The 14,906-nt window shown below is 38.5% G+C and overlaps 1 protein-coding gene across 3 annotated transcripts in view; it reads right to left on the bottom strand.

The window, feature by feature from the left end:
• The window catches only part of SPAG16 (sperm associated antigen 16), a 1,126,826-nt gene that overhangs the window by 288,945 nt on the left and 822,975 nt on the right, over positions 1–14,906 (bottom strand). For all 3 annotated transcript variants that reach the window (XM_003812510.4, XM_055109075.2, XM_055109074.2), the window contains one exon: positions 11,043–11,108. In XM_003812510.4, coding sequence (XP_003812558.1) covers positions 11,043–11,108 — 66 coding nt within the window. The remainder of the gene's footprint in view (positions 1–11,042; positions 11,109–14,906) is intronic.

Genomic DNA, 14,906 nt, shown 5'->3' with positions numbered 1-14,906 from the left:
GTTTAAAATAAATATCTACTTCCAATGGAGAAATCAAGGAGAAATTAAGACATCCGAGCTCTAATACCATAAGAGAAATAAAATTCAATTTAACAAATAAAATTCAATTCAATAGTTTTTCAGGGCCATATATAAATATTGTTTATTGCATATCTGTTTCTGTGAATCTTTTTTAAAGATGTATTTTGTTTTTCATTGACACATAACTACATATTTATGGATACAATGTGATATTTTGATACATGGGTACATTGAGTAATGCTCAAATCAGGATAATTATCATATCTATCACCTCAAACACTTGTCATTTCTTTATGGTAAGAATATTTGAATTTCTTAGCATTGTAGTATATTTTAATGTCAGGTAGTGTGATACTTCCAGTTTTTTTCTTTATGCTCAGGAGTGCTTTGGCTATTTGGAGCCTTTTGGTTCCAAAAAGATTTGAAATTTTACTTCAATTTTTATAGAGAATGTCATTAGTATTTTGATAGAGATTGCATTGAATTTGTAGATCACTTTGGGCAATATGGACATTGATATGGTTTGGCTGTATCCCCTCTCAATTTCATCTTGAATTATAGTTCCCATAATCGCCATATGTCTAGGACGGATGGGTGGGAAGTAATTTAATCATGGGGGCGGTTACCTTCATGCTGTTCTTGTGACAGTGTGTGAGTTCTCAAGAGATCTGAAGGTTTTACAAGGGGCTTTTCCCCCTTTTGCTCAGCACTTCTGCCACCACCATGTGAAGAAGGACGTGTTTGATTCCCCTTCTGCCATGATTTTAAGTTTCCTGAGGCCTCCCCAACGATGTGGAACTGAGTCAATTAAACCTCTTTCCTTTATAAATTATTCAGTCTCAGGCAGTCCTTTATAGCAGTGTGAGAAGAGACTGATCCAGATATTTTAACAATATTAATTCTTCCAATCCATGATCACAGGTATCTTTCCACTTATTAATGTCCTCTTCTATTTTCTGTCATCATTATTTTGCAGTTTTCATTGCAGAGATCTTTCATGTTTTTGTTTAAACTTATTTCTAGATTTTTTTAGTTATTGTAAATGGGCTTGCTTTTGTCATATCTTTTTTGGATAGTTTGCTATTGCATATAGAAATGTTACTATTTTTTATTGATTTTGTGTACTCCATCTTTGCTGAATTTATTAGTTCTAACAGTTTTTCAGTGGGGTCTGTAGAGTTTTCTCTATATAAGATCATATCATCTGTAAAAAGAGACAATTTGTCTTCCTCCTTTCCAATTTGGATGTGCATTATTTCTTTTTGCTGCCTAATTGCTCTGGCTAGGACTTCTAGTGCTATGTTGAACAGAAATAGTAAAGATAGGCATATTTGTCTTAGTCCAGATTTTAGAGGAAAAACTTTCAGCTTTTCCCTATTTAGTATGATGTTTGTAGGTTTCTCATATATGGCCTTTATTGTGTTGTGGTATGTTGCTTCTATACCTAATTGTTCAGGGTTTTTATTATAAAGGGATTGTGAATTTTATTGAATGCTTTTCCCATGGCTAATGAGATGATCATATAATTTTTGTCTTTCATTCTGTTAATGTGATATATAACATTTATTGAATTGCCTATGTTGAATCATCCTTGCCTCCCTGGGATAAATCTCATTTGATGATGCTGAATGATCTTTTTGATGTGCTGTTGGATTTGGTTTGCTAGTATTTTCTTGAGAGTTTTTGCATCTATGTTCATCAGGAATGGTGGCCTATAGTGTTGGTTGTTGTTGTTGTTGTGTCCTTGTCTGGTTTTGGTATCAGGGTAGTGCTGTTCTCATAGGATGAGTTAGTAAGAACTCTATCCTCTTCAAGTTTTTGGAATAGTTTGAGAAACATTTGTATTAGCTCTTTTTTACATGTTTGGTAGAATTCAGCAGTGAAGCCTACTTCTGAGCTTTTCTTTGACAGGCAACTGTTGTAGGATCCTGTAACTTCTTTATTTTTATTCTTTTACCTTTTTCCCTTCTGACTGTATTTTCAAATAGTCTGTCACCAAGCTTACTAATTCTTTCTTCTGTTTGATCAATTCTGCTGTTAATGCTCTCCACTGTGTCTTTTATTTCATTCATTATATTTTTCAGCTCCAGGATTTCTGTTTGATTTTTTAAAATTTCAATCTCTCTATAAAATTTCCCTGATAAATTTCTCAATTGTTTCTCTATATTTTTTGAAGTTTGAGGAGCATCCTTAAAACAGCTATTTTTGAATTCTTTGTCTGAGAGATGACACATCCCTATCACTTTAAGATCAGTGTCTGGTGCCTTATTTTCTCTCTTTGGTAAGGTAATATTTCCCTGAATATTACTGATAATAGTGGACATGTGACAATGTCTGCATTTTGAAAGATTGGGTATTTGTTCCAGTCTTCACAGTCTGGCTTTACTGTGCCTATCATTTTTCAGAGCATCTTCCAGAGATCTAAAAATACTAATTGTGTTCCCTGAGCCTGTAATCACTGAAGTTGTCTTAGCACTAGAGGACCCTCTCAGCCCAGGTTTGCTGTGAATCTCACAAAGGTTCCAAGGATGACATGGCTCTCTGTCCTAGATGGACCTGGGGAAGACTTAAGGAGGGTCCCTAGGCTGTTGATGAAAGCCGAACAGGAACCTAAGACTGAAATATTTTCCAGTGACCCACACAGGCGTGCTTCCCAGCAGGTCTCTGCGCAGTGGAACTGTGTCCATACAGGTGTGCTTCCCGGCAGGTCCTGCACAAGTGGACTGGGCCCTCTCAGGATCTGCTGTGTGACAGCAGCTGACGAACCTGTCTCATTGACCCACGTGAGTGTGCAATTCCCAGCAGGTCTTTGCATAGACAGCATAGTTCCCCAAAAGTAGTAAGGGGAGCTGGAACTGAGTCTGGTGCACTTCAAAATCTGCTGTGAAATGGAGGTTAGTGAACTCATTATGGAGGCTTAGACTCCCAGGTTGAGATAATATGGGCAAGTCTCCTGCATCCTTGTACAAGCAGTCCTCATGTGGAACCTCAGCTGAGGGAGGCTAGTGCCAAGCCAAAGAACAACTTTCAGTTTCAGTGTGAAGACCACTGTCATTGAGCAGACAAGTCTCTTCACTGAGGCAGTAGTCTGTGTGGTTCCTCTTGGATGCCTGGGCAAATGGCTTTGGGACAGGTTTAAGGCCAAACAAGGATCTAGCCAAGCCCTTTGGGAAATGAGGTTATTCCTAGGCTTGAACCTGGGAGCATAATCAGCAGATCAGCTACATGGGTGCTGGTCTGTACTCTCAAAATAATCCTCCTAAGTCTTGGGTTCCACTGGGGCTCTGCAGCCTCCTACCTGAATCCTGAGACTCCTGCTGATAGACTTTTGTCTGTGGATGGGTGCAGGATTCTTGTGGGCGGAGATAGGAGGGTTACTTTTTTTTTTTTTTTTTTTCTTTTGAGATGGAGTCTCACTCTGTCGCCAGGCTGGAGTGCAGTTGTGCAATCTCAGCTCGCTGCAATCTTTGTCTCCTGGGTTTGAGCAATTCCCCTGCCTCAGCCTCCTAAGTAGCTGGGACTACAGGCACACAAGACCACACCTGGCTTATTTTTTTGTATTTTAGTAGAGACAGGGTTTCACCATATTGGCCAGGATGGTCTCGATCTCCTAACCTCGTGATCTGCCTGCCTCAGCCTCCCAAAGTTTTGGGATTACAGGCATGAGCCACTGTGCCCAGTTGAGGGTTACTTTTTATTCCACCAGCTTACTGACATTACCCTTGTTTCTGTGAATCTAGATTGCTAGCTTGATAACATTGAGTTTTACATGTGTGATTCCTACTTACAAATCTGAAATTGTAGAATTTTCCCCAAACTATGTTTATGTAAATAGCTAAATGCAACTTTAAATGGTAACGCAACATGAATGTCTATCCCTAAAGGCACCAAGTAATGAGCAAGGCTAATACTAAATAACTAAAATTTTTGCCTTCTATATATGTACCACATAGGCATTTTTAAAATACAACCTTAATAGTTTGTTTGAATATGAACTGTGTCTCAATGCCATGTCCTCAAGAGACCTGTGGGAGTCCCTGCACTCTGCAGTCACAGCTGCTTCTCAACCTCCTGACATTACTTAGCAGGTATGTGACATAAAACATAATTGTTAAAACAATTAATATAAGTGACCAAAAATTTCCTTAAAAAATGTCAGTCATCATAACAAGACATTATTTTTTAAAAATATTAGTAGTTAATAAATATTTGCAGCAAAGAAAAGATCAATTAATGGACAATTTTAATGAGGCTGTGGGATACTGATTTGGAGCTATATTGTAATAGTCCTTTTGGTATGAACAAAGTGTGCAAATAAAAACATATTAGTGAGTTCTGTTCCAAGATGGCCAAATAGGAACAGCACCAGTCTGCAACTCCCAGCATGATCAATGCAGAAGACGGGTGATTTTTGCATTTCCAACTGAGGTACCTGGTTCATCTCACTGGGACTGGTTGGACAGTGGGTGCAGCCCACAGAGGGCCACCCAAAGCAGGTCGGGGTGTCACCTCACCTGGGAAGCACAAGGGGTTGGGGGATTTCCCTTTCCTAGCCAAGGGAAGCCGTGACAGACTGTACCTGGAAAAACGGGATACTTCCGCCCAAATACTGCGCTTTTCCCAAGGTCTTAGCAACCGGCAGACAAGGAAATTCTCTCCTGTGCCTGGTTCGGCGGGGGGGTCCCATGCTCATGGAGCCTTGCTCACTGCTAGCGCAGCAGTCTGAGATCCAACTGTGAGGCTTCAGCCTGGCAGGGGGAGGGGCATCCACTATTGCTGAGGCTCGAGTAGGTAAACAAAGTGCCCATAAAGCAAGGCCTACTGCCTCTATAGACTCCACCTCTGTGGGCAAGGCATAGCTGAACAAAAGGCAGCAGACTACTTCTGCAGACTTAAACGTCCCTGTCTGACAGCTCTGAAGAGAGCAGTGCGTTCTCCCAGCACAGCATTTGAGCTCTGAGAATGGACAGCCTGCCTCCTTAAGTGGGTCCCTGACCCCTGTGTAGCCTAACTGGGAGACACCTCCCGGTAGGGGCTGACAGACACCTCATACAGGTGGGTGCCCCTCTGGGACAAAGCTTCCAGAGGAAGGATCAGGCAGCAATATTTGCTGTTCTGCAATATTTGCTGTTCTGCAGCCTCTGCTGGTGATACCCAGGCAAACAGGGTCTGGAGTGGACCTCCAGCAAACTCCAACAGACCTACAGCTGAGGGACATGACTGTCAGAAGGAAAAACAACAAACAGAAAGGAATAGCATCAACATCAAGAAAAAGGACATCTACACCAAAACCCCATCTGTAGGTCACCAACATCAAAGACCAAAGGTAGATAAAACCACAAAGATGGGGAGAAAACAGAGCAGAAAAGCTGAAAATTCTGTAAACCAGAGCACCTCTTCTCCTCCAAAGGATTGCAGCTCCTCGCCAGCAATGGAACAAAGCTGGATGAAGAATGACTTTGACAAGTTGGCAGAAGTAGGCTTCAGAAGGTCGGTAATAACAAACTTCCCCAAGCTAAAGGAGGATGTTCAAACCCATCACAAGGAAGCTAAAAACCCTGAAAAAAGATTAGATGAATGGCTAACTAGAATAAACAGTGTAGAGAATACCTTAAATGACTTGAAGGAGCTGAAAACCATGGCACGAGAACTACATGATGCATGCACAAGCTTCAGTAGACAATTTGATCAAGTGGAAGAAAGGGTATCAGTGATTGAAGATAAAATTAATGAAATAAAGCAAGAAGAGAAGTTTAGAGAAAAAAGAGTTAAAAAGAAACGAACAAAGTCTCCAAACAATATGGGACTATGTGAAAAGACCAAATCTACATTTGATTGGTGTACCTGAAAGTGACGGGGAAAATGGAACCAAGTTGGAAAACTTTCTTCAGGACATTATCCAGGAGAACTTCCCCAACCTAGCAAGGCATTCAACAACATTCAAATTCAGTAAATACAGAGAACACCACAAAGACACTCCTCGAGAAGAGCAACCCCAAGACACATAATTGTCAGATTCATCAAGGTTGAAATGAAGGAAAAAATGTTAAGGGCAGCCAGAGAGAAAGGTCAGGTAACCCACAAAGGGAAGCCCATCAGACTAACAGAGGATCTCTCAATAGAAACCTTACAAGCCAGAAGAGAGTGGGGGACAATATTCAACATTCTTAAAGAATTTTCAAACCAGAATTTCATATCCAGCCAAACAAAGCTTCATAAATGAAGGAGAAATAAAATCCCTTACAGACAAGCAAATGCTGAGAGATTTTGTCACCACCCAGGCCTGCCTTACAAGAGCTCCAGAAAGAAGCACTAAACATAGAAAGGAACAACCAGTACCAGCCACTGTGAAAACATGCCAAATTGTAAAGACCATCGATGATATGAAGAAACTGCATCAATTAATGGGCAAAATAACCAGCTAACATCATAATGACAGGATCAAATTCACACATAGCAATATTAACCTTAAATGTAAATGGGCCATATGCCCCAATTAAAAGAGACAGACTGGCAAGTTCGATAAAGAATCAAGAGCCATCAGTGTGCTGTATTCAGGAGACCCATCTCACCTGCAGAGACACACATAGGCTCAAAATAAAGGGATGGAGGAAGACCTACCAAGAAAATGGAAAGCCAAAAAAAAAAAAAAAAAAGCAGGGGTTGCAATCCTAGTCTCTTGATAAAACAGACTTTAAACCAACAAAGATCAAAAGAGATGAAGAAGCCATTACATAATCGTAAAGGGATCAATTCAACAAGAAGAGCTAACTATCCTAAATATATATGCACCCATTACAGGAGCACCCAAATTCATAAAGCAAGTCCTTTGAGACCCACAAAAAGACTTAGACTCCCACACAATAATAATGGGAGACTTTAACACCCCACTGTCAATATTAGACAGATCAATGAGACAGAAGGTTAACAAGGATATCCAGGACTTGAACTCAGCTCTGCACCAAGCAGACCTAATAGGCATCTACAGAACTCTCCACCCCAAATCAACAGAATATACATTCCTCTCAGCACCACATCGCACTTATTCTAAAATGGACCACATAATTGGAAGTAAAGCACTCCTCAGCAAATGTAAAAGAACAGAAATCACAACAAACTGTCTCTCAGACCACAGTGCAATCAAACTAGAACTCAGGATTAAGAAACTCACTCAAAACCACACAACTACATGGAAACTGAACAACCTGCTCCTGAATTGTCCCTGTTTGCAGATGACATGATTGTATATTTAGAAAACCCCATCGCCTCAGCCCAAAATCTCCTTAAGCTGATAAGCAACTTCAGCAAAGTCTCAGGATACAAAATCAATGTGCAAAAATCACAAACATTCCTATACACCAATAACAGACAAACAGGAAACCAAATCATGAATGAACTCCCATTCACAATAGTTATAAAAAGATAAAATACCTAGGAATCCAACTCACAAGGGATATGAAGGACCTCTTCAAAGAGAACTACAAACCACTGCTCAACAAAATAAAAGAGGACACAAACAAATGGAAGAATATTCCATGGTCATGGATAGGAGGAATCAATATTGTGAAAATGACCATACTGCCCAAGGTAATTTATGGATTCAATGCCGTCCCCATCAAGCTACCAATGACTTTCTTCAAAGAATTGGAAAAAAAACTACTTTAAAGTTCAGGAACCAAAAAAGAGCCTGCATTAAGACAGTGCTAAGCAAAAAGAACAAAGCTGGAGGCATCATGCTCCCTGACTTCAAACTATACTACAAGGCTACAGTAACCAACCCAGCATGGTACTAGTATCAAAACAGAGATATAGACCAATGGAACAGAACAGAGCCCTCAGAAATAACAACACACATCTACAACTATCTGATCTTTGACAAATCTGACAAAAACAAGAAATGGGGAAAGGAGTCCCTATTTAATAAATGGTGCTGGGAAGACTGGCTAGCCATATGTAGAAAGCTGAAACTGGATCCTTTCCTCACACCTTATACAAAAATTAATTCAAGATGGAATAAAGACTTCAATGTTAGACCTAAAACCATAAAAACCCTAGAGGAAAACCTAGGGAATACCATTCAGGACATAGGTATGGGCAAGAACTTCACGACTAAAACACTAAAAGCAACGGCAACAAAAGCCAAAATAGACAAATGGGATCTAATTAAACTAAAGAGCTTCTGCACAGCAAAAGAAACTACCATCAGAGTGAACAGGCAACCTACAGGATGGGAGAAAATTTTTGCAATCTACCCATCTGACAAAGGGCTAATATCCAGAATCTATAAAGAACTCAAACAAATTTACTAGGAAAAAAAAATATCCCATCAAAAAGTGGGCAAAGGACATGAACAGACACTTCTCAAAAGAAGATACTTATGCAGCCAACAGACACATGAAAAAATACTCATCATCACTGGCCATCAGAGAAATGCAAGTCAAAACCACAATGAGATACCATCTCACACCAGTTAGAATGGCAATCATTAAACAGGAAACAACAGATGCTGGAGAGGATGTGGAGAAATAGGAATGCTTTTACACTGTTGGTCAGAGTGTAAATTAGTTCAACCATTTTGGAAGACAATGTGGCGATTCCTCAAGGATCTAGAACTAGAAATAACATTTGACCCAGCCATCCCATTACTGGGTATATACCTAAAGGATTATAAATCATGCTACTCTAAAGATGCATGCACACATATGTTTATTGCAGCACTATTCACAATAGCAAAAACTTGGAACCAACCCAAATGTCCATCAATGATAGACTGGATTAAGAAAATGTGGCACATATACAACATGGAATACTATGCAGCCATAAAAAAGGATGAGTTCATGTCCTTTGCAGGGACTTGGGTGAAGCTGGAAACCATCATTCTCAGCAAACTATCACATGGACAGAAAACCAAACACCGCATGTTCTCACTCATAGGTGGGATTGAACAATGAGAACACTTGGACATAGGGTGGGGAACATCACACACTGGGGCCTGTCAGGGGTGGGGGCTGGGGGAGGGATAGCATTAGGAGAAGTACATAATGTAAATGATGAGTTGATGGATGCAGGAAACCAACATGGCACATGTATACCTATGTAACAAACCTGCATGTTGTGCACATGTACCCTAGACCTTAAAGTATAATAATAAAAAAATTAGCTACTTTGATATTGGACACCTAAACCTCATATCTGTTATCTTGCCCTTTGAAATATGGGAAATTAATGTATGTCTCTCTTGATTGCTAATTCAATAAATCTAATTTGCTTATTTCCATATTTATTAAGTTTAATATTTAGAATGTAAAATGATGTCTTTTGCAGTTATTATATTGCTTGCCAAAATAAAATGCCTGATTTACAAAATATTATTCATTTCAGCTCCCATTTAATTTTTGTAGGGCATGTGAAGCTATAAGCCACTTAATGGACTTTCAGCATAAAACTATATTCTATTTCATAATGGGTCCATAGTGCTTAAATTTTTCCATACCCTGCTGGAAATAAAATATTCCTTGGTATCTAGAACTAATCTATAATACTTTCCAACTAATTGGCTCACTACAGAAAATTAGAGAGAATATTTCTTAGAAAGACCAATCTCTTAAAATGTAATTTTGGTTGAGCCCATCATTAAAAATCCCAGGCCTGACAATGACACAAGCACAATTTCAATTGGAGCAATCAACATTCCCTTAGTAGATATAATTTTTAGTGAGCATTTTTCCTCTTTCTAAAAGAATGATACTAGCAGGATGGTAACAGAATTTTGACTATGCTATCATTGTGATGTTAGATGTAAGTAATCCATCAGATTTCTTTTACAGCTAATTGGAAAAGAAGTGGAATTTGGAATTAAGATTCTCACTCTACTGGGAACTTTGAGACAACCAAAATATTAGATATAATTAAATCATAGAGTTTAAATGAACTTGAGAGGTCATCTATGTAGTCAAATCTCTTTCATCTGAGAACAGACTTAAATCATCCTTCTTTGATTACTATCTGAACCCTTTAAAAGACATCCTCAATTAACATGGCAACTGTCTTAATCCATTTTCTGTTGCTATTACAGAAAACCACAAACTGGATAACTTTAAAGAAAATAAATTTATTTCTCACAGTTCTGGAGGCTGGGAAGTCCCAGAGCATGGCACCACCATTTCATGAAGGCCTTTGTGCTGTGTCATCCCATAACAGAAGGAGGGAGGAAAAAGAGCAAGAGAGCAAAAAGACTGAACTGGCAGCTTCAACTTCCTTAAAAGACATTAACCCGTTCAGGAGGGAGGGCACCACTGTCATGACCTAAACATCTCCTATAAGGCTCCACCTCCAAACACTGTTGCATTGGGGATTAAGTTTGCAACACATAAACTTGGAGGGATACATTCAAACCATAGAAAACTCAAAGGACTCTCCAACAATTTTCATTGTTTGTGAAATCATCCTTACACCTGAATGAATACCTCAAGTGGCAGATAAAATATTTTTGTTTTGTCATCAGTTTATATGAAGAAGGACATATTTGAAACTTTTCCATGACTAATTAAAAAGCTGTCAAATCAAGGCTGTTCTTTTCTAAATTGGAGAAAACTTTTTTCTTTAACTGCTTTTTCTTCTCCAGGTTTTCTTACAGAAAAATTACAGAGCAATTATAATTATTTTAATGATTTTTCATTAAAATTTTATTCAGTCTATAGCCCACCTATTTTTTTGAAGCCCAAATTGGACAAAAGGCTCTTAAAAATGTGTTTAAGTAAAGTTGACTATAGTAGAATTCCTTGTCACTCCTGCTATGACCTGGGGTGTGTGGGGTGTGTGTGTGTGTGTGTGTGTGTGTGTGAATTTTAAAATTCTGCAACCCTATATACCTATAGACTTTTCCTATTGTTTACAACTAATTCCTAAAGTTGTTCTTCTCACCTCATTAACTTACCATTTTAGCTTGGAAATTTGTTTTATAAAAATGAATTTGTATATATGAAGCATTAAAAACAGTTTACTGGGAGAACTGAACTTACCCTGGGATCAAAAATGGCATCATTGATAGAATGCATGTGACCATAAAGTGACTGCTCACATATACCCTAGGAAGACAAAGCAGAAATAGAGTCAAATAAATTTCTTTTGGAACGTAAAAAGGAATTCAAAGATGCTTTTAAGTTTTAAAGTAATTTTTAGCCCCTCCTCCCAGAATTAATACATTCTCACCATAGAAAATTCTAGCTTTTGCTATCAACTACTATTCAGAATCGTACAGACCTAGAGCGGGGAGCATACCATAGTACTGGTATCTACACTGAAATTCTACTGTTGTTGCTTTTACACCACTGAGCTGGTAGTAAACTCTCACTAAGTGGCTGCATTTCTCAATTAGCATAGCTTTCAAGCCCTGAGGCCAAAGACTATTAAGAACTCCCTTATTAGAAAGCTGTTATTTTCAGCACAGCATATCTACTGCTGCTGGGGGTAGGCAGTGGGGTCTCTCTTTTTCTTTTTAAATTATAGAATCACATTTTAGCTCCTGAATTTTCACAGTTCAGCATTAACATTATTACCTGTATAAAAATTTATAAAATATATACAGTGGCATTTTTAAATACAGAATAAGCATTTGTTTTGTGAGAACCAAACTTCACATCTATTCATTCAATTTAACTTATCCAAATAATAGCTAAAATTAAAATTAACTACAAAAACGTCCCAGCTTCAGTTTAAATGTTTCCGGGAAAGATGGACCTATAACACATTATAATAGGGATCTAAATATCTAAATGTGGGGCCTTTCATTTTGAACACCAGTGTTCAACGGGCATTCTTGACTCTTGTAGGGAAATAACCCAAATTCTGTAGAACAAGGGAAAGTCATATGTGGACTCTTGCTTGGAGAGTCTTGCTATGTGCTTGAAAATTCAGATTTCATTCAACCATTTGTTCATTCGACAAATATTTTTGAGTAATTAATATTTGTCGGCACAATTCTAGGTGCTTAGGATATGTCAACAAATAGACAAAGAACCTTATTCTCACGGACCTTATATTCTAGTGGAGGAGATGGGCATTTTGTGATAAAGGCATAAAATGTACTAGAAGATAACAAGTCTGAAGAGAAGAAATTGTCAGGCAGGGTTAGTAATAGTAGGAATTTTAGGATTTGGAAACTAAGGGAAATCACATTATCAAGTAGAGTTATCCAGTTTGGCTTCACCCAGAAGATAAAGTTTGAATAAAGAATGAAAGTATAGTAAGGGAGTTAGCCAAGAATGAAAGTATAGTAAGGGAGTTAGCCAATGAAAGTATAGTAAGGGAGTATAGCCAAAGTATAGTAAGGGAGTTTTTCTGGAGGAAAAGTGTTCCAGGTAGGAAGAAAAACTAGAGCAAATGTCTCCAAGTAGATGTTTGCCTCACACATTTCTGGAACAACAAGGAAGCCAGTGTGGCTGGAAAGAAGTCAGTCAGAAGAGTAGATTCACTCAAAAGTCTTCATCTACTCTCATTCACTACCTTGTATTTATTTAACCTTAAATCTTTGAAGGCTGGGAGAGAGTACAGAAGAGACTGCAAAATGAGCTACCAAAGGTAGATCATCATGATGCCCCTCACCGTTATTGGCCATTCATGGAGTATCTCTGAACCAAGCAAAGTTGGAAAGGCTTTATAACTAAACTAATCTCTACTTGGTCCTCATTATCGTCATTGTACTCAGCAAGTTAACTTCCAAATATCAATTTAAAGAATCAATTCATGCTACAAATCTTTGTTCACAGAGTGCAAAATTTCCCCACATAAATTTAAATTTCACAAAAATAAATTGAAACACTTTGATACTCTCTCAGAATCTCAACCATCCTTGTTATTATGGCTTAGTATCTTGACACTGTTATAACTTTAAACCAATTATGCCAAGAACTTCAAATCATCCCAATTCTCAAAATAGAAATAAATTACTTACAAAGCCAAAAAGGCAAAGCATAAGATGTCATAGTTTTTTATATTATCTTAGAAATTTTTTGGTTAATTTTGAGAACTAATATACAGTGATGTAATATTAAAACTTGTATACTGAGTGGTAATATTTTTACAAAGATATAAATTAGCAAATTGTCTTAAAATATTTTTGTATTAATGAAAGTTTTGCATTTGGTCCTTTTCTAACTTGAGAATCACTAAACTATTTGATTAATTGGTAATGAAAAGTGTAGTAGCTTTTTTTTCAAATTCTGAATGCCAAGTTTTAATTCAAAGTAGAATCTCTATGGCACTCTTGAAAAACCCTGGAAATATGGGGTTATAAAGGAAATGCTGACAGACCACATTTGTGCTGCTATAACAAAACCTGACTCGAAGATAAATGTTTCATGAATTAAAATAAGTTTAAAAAGCTTTTCTACACAGCTTTGTTCCCAAGATAAAAGTGAATCTCCTCTTTTTGTGGTATAGGGAATATGAGGGTATCTAACATTCTAGTCTGCAAACAGCCTTAATCAAAAGCAATACTCAAACTGGGACATTAAAATTTGGAATCTCTTCTTTGATGAATTCTTGTCAGAATAGTTTTCTTTCAAAAGGAGAAAAAATAAAAAAGAAAGAAGAGTTTACAAAAAAAAAAATAATAATGTGACCCAATATGCATTGCTCCAGCATTTGATTCTCTCAGACAGAGAAGCTGTGTGTAATAATGATCTCTATCACTGACCCTGGGGGTAGAAACGGCCACATTTAATTTTTGGATCTGCCACCTAATAGCTGTGTGACCTTAAACAAATTGCTGCGCTTTACTGTTTTTCAGTTGCCTGATATGTACAATGAGATAATGGCATTTAACCTATAGCTTTGTTAGGAGAATTAATTGAGATAATAATGCACAGGAAATGTTGGTATGTTGCCTAGCACAGAGTAAGGGCTTGACAAATATTGGCTCTTAATATTTTTCATATACTATTGAAATGCTGAATATTTTCCAGTTGATATATCCACCCTTACTTCTCCACTGAGTTCCAACTTTGAATGTCTGTTTGCCTTCTTAAACAGCTCTTGCGGACATGGGTGCTGTGTGTTCTGTTGCCCTCAGATTCATTCTCCGCATGGCTCTGCCCCGCCCTATGCCAGGCTCTCTACTAACTACATTGCCTATGTTCTTAGGACCTCTGGGCTCTGGTTGGATTCAGCCAGAGGGAAGCGCCTGTAGGATATGGATAAGCACAAAGAGAGAATGGATAAATTGCAACTTCTGCTACCTCCCGTTCAGCTGTGATTATGTCGGTGGCCTTATTCTCTACCAAATTCCACAGCTCCTGTATCCTTTCTCATGGCCACTTGCACACTGCATCCAGTAATGCTTTCCTTCCCCTCCCCTTTCAGACACAGTGGTAGTGGGCAGTGATGATTTCCCATTGTTGCGAGTCCCTGGCTGCTGTACTAGCTCCCTTAATGCCGCCCATACCTCTGTAAACATTAAACTTGAGCTTACTCCGTGAGTCCCCTCTTTCCTGCTGGTGACCTGTCTGATGCAGCATGTCAGACATAATAAGCAAAAGAAGACTTGTTGATTTACTACTTCCCAACTGTCTATTTTGATCTTCACGAAATCTTTATACATATAAATGGCATCACCAGCTGCTCAAACAAACAAACCAAGGCAACCAAAAACCTGGGAATAAGAATACCTCTTTTTCTTCCCCCACTCCAGCCCCAACCCTTATCTACTACAAGTCTTTCTTCAAAATATAGCCCTACTCTGCCCAGCTCCATCCCTTGCCACTATCACCACTCTGGGGGCAGGCCATCATCCTACAGACCCTGACTACGGCAGGAGCCTCCTTCTCCCACTCCACCCCACTCCCAGTCATCCCCTTCACCGCCACTAGAGCAACCAACAAAAGCTG

Source organism: Pan paniscus, chromosome 13 (genome assembly GCF_029289425.2).
Source record: "Pan paniscus chromosome 13, NHGRI_mPanPan1-v2.0_pri, whole genome shotgun sequence".
Classification (NCBI taxonomy): Eukaryota; Metazoa; Chordata; class Mammalia; order Primates; family Hominidae; genus Pan; species Pan paniscus.
Note: the sequence above shows the minus strand (reverse complement) of the source record. Positions and strands in the feature narration are given on the sequence as shown.